The sequence below is a fragment of the Loxodonta africana genome, chromosome 25, assembly GCF_030014295.1.
Source record: "Loxodonta africana isolate mLoxAfr1 chromosome 25, mLoxAfr1.hap2, whole genome shotgun sequence".
NCBI lineage: Eukaryota > Metazoa > Chordata > Mammalia > Proboscidea > Elephantidae > Loxodonta > Loxodonta africana.
The window spans coordinates 52,876,763-52,886,648 of NC_087366.1; the positions used below are offsets into that span (position 1 = coordinate 52,876,763).

General features: G+C 49.6%; 1 protein-coding gene across 1 annotated transcript in view; it reads left to right on the plus strand.

Annotated features, from left to right (window-relative positions):
* The window catches only part of SUSD4 (sushi domain containing 4), a 165,291-nt gene extending 161,823 nt beyond the window's left edge, over positions 1-3,468 (plus strand). Inside the window, exon 9 of the mRNA XM_064276853.1 lies at positions 91-3,468. Coding sequence (XP_064132923.1) covers positions 91-119 — 29 coding nt within the window. The 3' untranslated portion in view covers positions 120-3,468. The remainder of the gene's footprint in view (positions 1-90) is intronic.
* The last annotated feature ends 6,418 nt before the right edge of the window (positions 3,469-9,886 follow it).

Consider the following 9,886-nt stretch of genomic DNA (forward strand, 5'->3'; position numbering starts at 1 on the left):
GTTTATAGATGTTTTAGTGGGGCTCGTAACTCCAGATGATTCCCATTGGGTCTCAGTCCACTAAGCCAGTGACCACCGCTTGTTTTACAGAGATCCCTCTGATGGAAGAAGACCCTTGACCAGGCAAAATGCTGATGATTCTCCTGCCCACCCCACCCCCGGAGACGGGAACCTTGTACTGTGGAGTGAGGTGACAGGACAGAGCTGGGGGGCGGGGGACGTTCTCTAACTTATCTCCATGGTGACAGTGATCCACACGTACATCTCGGACTCAGCCGTGAGGCTGACAGACGGCAGCGGCAGCGCTTTCAAAGAGACTCGAGGACTTGCGAGAAGGATGGGGAAGAAAGGGCAGAGGGGAAACCCCCAGCCCGGCCCTGGATGAAGGCGTTAGCGTGTCTCCGTGCTGCGGGACATGGGACCATTCCATCCACATCCCACTGAATTCCACATCCCACTGATTATGTTATGAGTACTACCTGCCTCCTTGAAAGCATGTCACATTGTGTAAATTTGCTTCTAAAATCTGCTTAAAGCTGTCTCTGGGCTACAAGTTAGGATGGCTCCACCTCTGCAGAGGCTTTGTGTTGAGCTGCCGAAAGGGCAGTCGGGCCCCCTTGCCCTCGCAGGAAGGGGCAGGTTCCCCACGGGGAAGGTTCTTGTGTAACTTTGTGGACAATCTTCCCAGGTCTGAACAACTCCACTCAAGACTAGAGCAGGATGTGGCAGTTCCAGTGGAAATGGAAGGACTCAGGCTGACTCTGCTTTCTGGAACTTTCTTCAAAAAGTAGAGTCGATGTACTCTGTTCTGTCCTCGGTGACATGTCATCAGTATTTGTATTCATGGTCTGTTACCTGGGTCCATGGCATTGGATAAACCCTGTTACTTTTCAAACGGTCAGAACGTGTGCAAATACATTATCTTACGGTGGAGAAAGTTACCAAGGCGATGTTTTGTTTCAGCATCTCACAAAGATTCACTTAGCAGTTTATCTCAGTCGTGAGTCCCTCTCCAGGTAACTGTTAATATTGGTACCCCTCCCCAAACTTAGCCACACTTTTATTTTCCAAAACAGAAATAATTTCTGCAAATATCCTCTGCTTCCGGGTAAAGCAGGAGGTTGGGTTTTTTGTTTTCCCTCCTTTCATTTTGTCCGGCAAAGTCAGGAAGCTGGCCTCCCAGCCCGCAGGCAGCGCTCCCCTCCTGCTTCAGGGGCCTTTGGCCGTCTTACCCACCTGCCAATCCTACTATCCTCTTGGGCTGGTCTCATGGTGTCCAGTGGAATCCCTGGGTGGTACACAGTTAAGCACTTGACTACTAATGGAAAGGTTGGAGGTTTGAATCCACCTAAAGGTGCGCTGGAAGAAAGACCTGGCAATCTACTTGTGAAAAATCAGCCATTGAAAACCCTGTAGAGCACAGCTCTACTCTGACACACATGGGGTCACCATGAGTTGGAGTTAATTCTGTGGCAACTGGTCTTTTTTTTGGCTTGTGGTGCCCAGTGGAGGTTATTTCTAAGAAAACGATTGATAAAAAAACACAGTAAATCCCGGGTTATGAGCATCCGGCTTATAAACAACTTGCCCTTTAATGTTATATAAATTTGCCCTCACTTGGAAACGATGGAACCAACCCCTACTGGAAACAAAGTCTTCATCACAGTTAACTTCCACTTGCTGCCCTGCAGTTTTTAAATCATTGAAAAGCCTTCGAGCCTTTTCTTACACTAGACCAAACCAAACTTACTGCTGTCCTGCCGATTCCAACTCATAGTGACCCTATAGGACAGAGTAGAATTGCCCCATAGGGCTTCCAAGGCTATAAATCTTTACAGAAGGAGACTGCCACCTCTTTCTCCCACGGAGCAGCTGGTGGGTTCAAACCGCCGACCTTTTGGTTGGCAACTGAGCTCTTTAACCACTGTGCCACCAGCGACCCTATAGGACAGAGTAGAACTGCTCCATAGGGTTTCCAAGGAGTAGCTGGTGGATTCGAACTGCCGACATTTTGATTTAGCAGCCAGCTCTTAACCATTGTGCCCCCGGGGCTCCTTTGCGCTAAAGGAAGGCTGAATAAGAACCGTATGCATGTGCTTCAACTTACCTATAAATTGGACTTAAACATACTGTTAGGGGCGAATCTGGTTCGTAATCCGGAGACTGCCTGTATCCACAGTCCTGAAGTGTCTCTTCAAATACGTGTTGATCTGTGGAGTTGCTTCCTTTCGTCCTCTGGGTTTTAGACAAGTGTAAACAAAGCTCCAATCCATAAAATTGCTATGCTGATAGAGCCATGAGAGCTGGAAGCTTGATCAAGTCCTGCTTTATTTCTTGACACAGACTGATTAAAAATTGAAAAGAAAATGACAGCCGAGAGAGCGTGGCTTTGCTGGCGGAGTGGAGCTAGCTGAGCAGGGAGGGGGAGGTGGTGACAGCAAGCCTGGGAGGTGGAAATAAAGTGTAGGATTAAGAACCTGAGGCCCAGCAAGCTGTTGTGTGGGACGTGCTAAGCACAGTGCCTGGCACGGCTGCCCTTGGGCAGTGATACTGGGCACGTGGGTAATGGGGTTTAGTGATTCTAAGTCGTTTATTGAGAGCCTCACCCCGCCACCACACACCTTCGTAACACAAGCCTGTTAGAAGGGCTTGGTTTTCACAAGTGTTTGTGGTTAACCATCATGTGGTACGATCAGAAAGACGGCGTGGGCGGGTGGAAGTAATGGGAAACCGAGGTCCACAGTGGGCCAGCCTCCACCAGCCAGCCTTCCCAGGCCCCTATCCTGCCAGGTCTCTGCGTCCCTCCACTCCACGCCTGTTCTGCCTCACATGCACCCTAAATGTAGGCTGTGTCTCAGATACTCTTGTTGGTTGCCGTCAAGTCCACTCCAACCCATGGCGACCTTACGGACAACAAAACGAACCGTTGTCTGATCCTGCATCATCCTTACCACCGAAGGCGTGTTTGAGTCCCTCATTGCAGCCACTGTGTCAGTCCATCTCACTGGGGGTCTCCCTCCCCATCACTGGCCCTCGGCTTCACCAAACAGTATGTCCATTCCCAGCGACTGATTCCTCCTGATGACGAGAACCCAAAGCAAGCCTTTTAGGCAGCATTTTGTTGTGATCCATAAGGTTTTCATCGGCTGATTTTTGGCAGTAGACCGCCAGGCCTTTCTTCCTGGTCTGCCTAATCTAGAAACTGCGGAAACCTGAACACCATGGGTGACCCTGGTGGCATTTGAAATAGTGGTGGCATAGCTCCCAGCATCACAGCAACACTCAGAGCACCACGGTAGGACGAACTGACAGCCGAGGTATCTGGGTGTCTCAGATACCACCAGGTAAGTACTTTATTTCCCCCTAGGCTGGTCCACGGAGGCTTGTGGGCTGTCTCTGGGGCCAAGCCTCTCCTTCTAGGAAAGGTTCTCTCTTCCAAAGTAGACAGCAGGCAGGGGGCAGCCCCTTCACCTGCCAGCCCGGGGGACGTAGGATACCTCTCTAGCCCTGGCACCTGTGGAGACAGATACCACATGTGTCAGGGTATCAGCAACGACATTGTCCTAAACACAGAGGCTGGTAGGAAGGGACAACACAACCAGCTGCTGTGGAGTCGATGCGGACTCATGGAGAAACCCTGTGTCAGAGCAGAACTGTGCTTCACAGGGCTTTCAACGGTGGAGTTTTCGAAAGTAAATTTCCAGGCCTTTCTTCTCAGACACCTCTGGCTGGACTCGAACCTCCAACCATTCAGTTAGCCCCTGAGTGTGTTAACTGTTGCACCACCCAGGGACTCCAGAAGGAAGAAAATGCCTGCTTCCTTGCTGCATCAGATGTCTCACCAAAGCTCCTGAGTCTTCCCCTCAGTCCCTTTAGTTCATAGACACATCAGAGTCCACCCACATAATTGTTTAAGGTCATCTTTTTTTTATTATAGATTCCCTGGGTGGTGCCAACAGTTAACATGCTCAGCTGCTAGCTAGAATATTGGAGGTTCCAGTCCCCCTACAGGCAACTCAGAAGAAAGGCCTGGAAATCTCCTAAAAAATCCACCATTGAAAACCCTATGGGGCACAGTTCTACTCTGACACACATAGAGTTGCCATGAGTTGGCATTGACTTGATGGCAGATGTTACTTGAGGTTACGTGGCATTCGTGATATTCCCAGCATGTCATGATTCTGACATTCTTTCCTTTTAAAGATCCCACGAAGCTCTCTGGGTATGACTGAACTTGATTACTGTCTCATGTCACCTCAGAAAAAAATAGGTACAAGAACAAATTGGGCAGCACTGTGAATTGAGGCCATAGAGGCGTGGGGTGTAAGGGAGAACCACCCCCAACCAGAGTGCTTTGTTTTTTCGGGAAAAGGGTATACTTTCAGGAGTGTGTCGAGGAACATGCAGCTGAGGACCCAAAGGCTGTCCCGCAGGGTCAGGCTGAGGTGTTTACCCAGGTGTTTGTTTCAGAGAGCTGCAGCAGGGCGGCAGTTTTCTGGCCAACTGTCCCCCATCCGGAGCCCAGCGGAAGTCACAGGGCATCTTCACACTTAGGACCATGTAGCTTTTTTTAACTGCGAGGTTGTGATTTGCTGGTCTGGAAACTATAGAATGTTTCCCACCTGATTAGACCGGTCCCAGCAGCTGGCACACCGACAGGCTGCCCCCTCTTCCTGCAGAAATACCTTGCCTCTGGCCGCACAGCAGGCCCAGGACGGTCAGAATTCCAGTGACAAGGCTGGTGGGCCACAGCCTGCCAGGTCCAGCTGCTTCTCCCACTCCTTTGCTCCCTGCTTCCATGCCCAGCAGGGAAAGGCAGCTTCCCCCCGCAACCAGTAGCTCCCCGTCTCCAGGTATTCCCTGCACAGGCAGCACCGTATCGTGGAAGAACGTGGAGGCCAGGCGAGGCCTTTCTAAATGATCTCCTCCAAAGTCTCCCCGAGGACTCTGAACGCTTCGGATCACCTCTGCAGACGACCCCGAAGATGAGTACTAACCTGCTTCCCTAATTTTATTGTCCGTTTTGGATGGAAAGCATAAAAGTTAATGCCTGTACGCTTCCAAGGTGCTAAACGGAAAGGTCCACATGAAGATGTCTGGTCTAGCAGGTCAGACGGCCCCAGGGAGCAGCAGTCGCTTGTCAGAGAGGCGGCACGGAGCAGGATGGTGTTGAAATCATAAAACTTAACGCAGAGTGCACACGACATCAGTGTGCTGTCTCGGCTCTGGGCTGGAAACCCATGTTGCACCGTTTGAAGTGGCGAGGAGCGGCACCAGCCACCCGAATGCTGTTAGTTGCCACTGAGCTGTTTCCGTCTCTCGATGACCTCGTGTATGCAGAGTAGAGCTGCTCCGCAGGGTTTCCAAGGCGTTCAGAAGCAGATCACCAGGACTGTCTCCTGAGGCACCTCTGGGTGGGTCTGAACCACCAACCTTTGCTAGTAGTTGACCACTTAACCACTTGTACCACCCAGGGAGTTGCCACCTGTATCAACCAAACCCATAGCTATCAAGTCAACTCACAGCGACTTTACAGGAGAGAGTAGAAGTGCCCTACAGGGTTTCCAAGGCTACAATCTTTACAGAAGCAGACTGCCAGCCACATCTCTCTCCCACGGAGCAGCTGGTGGGTTTGAACTGCCAACTTTCTGTTAGCAGCTGGGCACTTTAACCACTGGGCCACCAGGGCTCCTTTGCCACCTGAATAGGACCCACCAGTCTGCCATGCTGAGAGCTCACCAGCATGTCTGGTCCTTCGAGGCCATGGGAAATGAAAACTAATCACCAGCGGGCACATAAAGGGTTTGGGGCAAGGTGGACTGGATGAAACTTGAGAGAATTAAGTGAAATAAATATTTTCTGCTTGGCACCTGTAAGAAATATTTACAAACCTGTTTCATTCAATAAACATGTATTAAGACCTGTGATGGGCCAGGGCTGTCTATGCTCGCCAACCCAGTGGGAGAGGAGGACTGGTAAACCGGCAACCACAAGGCCAGAGGTGGGGCTCAGGGCACCCAGCCCAGACTGGAAAGGGCAGCCAAGTGGGGAGCAAGGAGCGGCCAGCCAGGGAGGAAGAGAGAGGTGGTGGGCTTGGGGAATGCAGAGTCGTTCTATGTGGTAAGTGGAGAGAAGGCTGGAGGAGGAGGAGGGTGTGGGCAGAGGGAGAGGTGGGGCTGGAGAGGTAAGGAAGGGCCAAATTGTAAAAGGCCTGGGGCTCCTGTGTTAGGGAGCAAAATGCTTTCCCTTAGGGGAATGGGAAGCCCCTGGAAGGTTCGAAGCAGAGAAGTGGGAGGGTGAGGAGAGAGACTGAGCAGGTCTGGCAGCTATTTGGGAGGCCAGCTCAATTTTAGGTTTGGTGAAAAGAGCAGCCCTTTAGGAGTTGGGGACATCAGAGCCTAGCTAGGGGCTGCCACTGGGTCTCGGGGTGACCCCTCTGGGCCCCGTTTCCTCAGCTGAACAGTGAGAGAGCAGAGCAGATGGTCTTGAAAGCTCTCGCAGTCCTGACAGGGTGAAAATTCTCTTCCTTTTTTTTAAACCGGTGTCAAACAGTACCCAGCTCCTTACCTGCAGTCTGAGCAGCTGGCTGCCTGCTTCTCCACCCCTGCCTACAGCCATCTGACCTGAATCCCAGGCCCTCCTCCCCCTGGGCACTCAGAGGCAGCCCCTACTCCACTGCCCTAAGGAGAGGCCTCCAATCTAGGAACTCTGCAGCTGCCCTGTGGGGATGTGGGTGGGAGTGATACCCACCACAGCCATCCTGGCCTCCTGTGGCTGGGAGCGACACCCACCACAGCCATTCTGTCCTCTCGTGGCAGTTCCCCTACCCCAGTGCATTTGGCCTGTGGCCAGAAGGGGCAGACACCCGCTAACCCTCCTGAAGTCCATTTTTCCATTTTAGCAGAATGACTTGAAACACCTAAAAGCCCAAACAAGTCCATTAGATAGATTTTGCCCACAAATTCTCTATAATTTGGTAGCATTTCCCGTTCTACACAGCATTATCACAGACCGTGTCCTGTGTGTGGAGTTCCTGGGTGGTGTGAACAGTTAACACGCTCCGTTGCTACCTGAAAAGTTGGAGGTTTGAGTCCACCCAGCGGTGCCTCAGAAGAAAGGTCTGGCAATCTACTTCAGAGCATGGTTCTACTCTGACACACATGGGGTCGCCATGAGTCGGAACTGACTCGACAGTAACAAAAGACGTCTGCTACCTGCTAGCAATGAGAATGCTCTCTGCCTCAGTTTTCTCAATTGTAAAATAGGGGAAATAATAGAGCTTACCTTATAGGGTTGTTGGGAGGAATGAAATGGGTTAATTTAGGTGAAGTTGTTAGTACTGAGCCTCGCACAGAGTCCATATTCAAAATGCGTTAGCTATTACTCAATCCAGCCAGTTCTGTAATCGCGGCTCCCTCCCCAGTGTCCCAGACATTAGGTGATCTGCTTGCTTCAGCAGCTTGTTTTCTCCACAAGCATGTCTGTGTCACAGTCGTACTGCCACTCTGATTATTGAACCCATCTCCAGTCGACCCCTGAGACCTCTTGGGTCACAGCTCTTCATCCTGAAAGCTGCCTGCCCTGAAGTCACCCAGCTCATTTTCCCACATCTTATCTTCCCAGATATCGTGAGAATTTTGAGTAGACTTTCTATGGAAAGTCATCCACAGATAGCCCTCCACCACCATGGCCTCCGACCCCTCAGGAGAGAGCTTCCCCACAAAGAAGAATGAGGCTAGTCTGGCCTGACTTGTTCTTCTAGGATCTCACAGTGATTTTTATCAGCCACCACTACTGTATCCAAGGACTGACAAGCCTTATGTTTAATAATTGAAGCAGATGCTTATCTAACGTCAATACTGAATTTACAATTTCATGGGCCACAGAAGCCACTTTCTTCTCTATTTTTGTCAGACTCCTCAGATTAGCATCTCCAGTCACTCGGAAGCACCCCTGGCCTCTACGGTTCCTCACGGCCACTCATCTGGTTCAACAATACCAAGGTGGGTTCTCTGGGTGCCTTGGACGGGCCCTGCAGCAGTGTTGTCTACTGGTTAAGCTCTCGGGCACTGAGATTGAACGTATCTGGATTCGGATTTTAGCTCTGTCACTTAGAGAAGCAAAAGGCAGGCCAGATATAACTTAAGCTTATATTCCTCACCTGCCACCCCCATCTGTCAGTTTGCCATAATATGGTGACTTGAGTGTTGCTATGATGCTGGAATCTATGCCTCCAGTATTTTAAATACCAGCAGGATTGCCCATGGTGGACAGGTTTCAACAGAGCTTCTGGACTAAGACAGACTAGGAAGGAAAGCTTGGTGATCTACTTATGAAATTAAGCAATGAAAACCATATGGATCACAACATAATACTTTCGGATACAGTGTTGGAAGATGCGCCCCCTAGGTTGGAAGGTGCTTATAACACACAGTGGCCGCAACAATGGACTCGAGCATCCCAGTGATCACAAAGATGGCGCAGGTTGGGACAGTATTCCTTCTCTTGTACATGGGGTTGTCATGTGTTGGAACCAACTTGACAACAACTAACAATAACATCCTTCACCTGTAATAGTACCTACCTCATAGTTTATTCTAAGGATTAAATGCAATGATGCTATAGACTGTTCAGACCAGCGCCTGGTAAGGAGCAAACGCTAAAAACTATGATACCTGCTCTCTATATTTCTGTCGTTTCACCTTCCGAGCTCCAAAAGGATCCAGAAGTGCCTATTTCTCTTCTGTCGGTCCTACACCATCTACCCCAAACAGCCGTGTGTCCCCACCGTTCTTGTTCTTTACCCTTAAAGAACCAAGATGCAGGAAGCACCAACAGAAGATGGGAGGAGTACACGGCGCCACTGTACCAAGAAGAATTGGTGGACATTCAGCCATTTCAGGAGGTAGCATATGATCAAGGACCAATGGTACTAAAGGAAGTCCAAGCCACACTGAAGGCACTGGCGAAAAACAAGGCTCCAGGAATTGACGGAATACCAAATGAGATGTTTCAATAAACGGATGCAGCGCTGGAGGTGCTCACTCGTCTATGCCAAGAAATTTAGAAGACAGCTTCCTGGCCGACCAACTGGAAGAGATCTGTATTTGTGCCTGTTCCCAAGAAAGGTGATCCAAAAGAATGCAGAAATTATAGAATAATATCGTTAGTACCAACACAAGTAAAATTTTGCTGAAGATCATTCAAAAACGGTTACAGCAGAACATTGACAGAGAACTGCCAGAAATTCAAGCTGGATTCAGAAGGGGACATGGAACCAGGGATATCATTGCTGATGTCAGATGGATCCTGGCTGAAAGCAGAGAATACCTGAAAGAGGTTTACCTGTGTTTTATTGACTATGCAAAGGCAATTGACTGTGTGGATCATAACAAATTATGGATAACACTGCAGAGAATGGGAATTCAGAACACTTAACTGTGCTCATTGAGGAAACTGTAAACAGATCCAGAGGCAGTTGTTCAGACAGAATAAGGGGATAGTGAGTGGTTTAAAGTTAGGAAGGGTGTGCGTCAGGATTGTATCCTTTCACCATACCTATTTAATCTGTATGCTGAGCAAATAATCCAGAAAGCTGGACTATATGAAGAAGAACGGGGCATCAGGATTGGAGGAAGACTCATTAACAACCTGCATTATGCAGATGACACAACCTTGCTTGCTAAAAGTGAAGAGGACTTGAAGCACTTACTGATGAAGATCAAAGACCACAGCCTTCAGTATGGATTACACCTCAACATAAAGAAAACAAAAATCCTCACAACTGGACCAGTAAGCAACATCATGATAAATGGAGAAAAGATTGAAGTTGTCAAGGGTTTCGTTTTACTTGAGTCCACAATCAATGCCCATGGAAGCAGCAGCC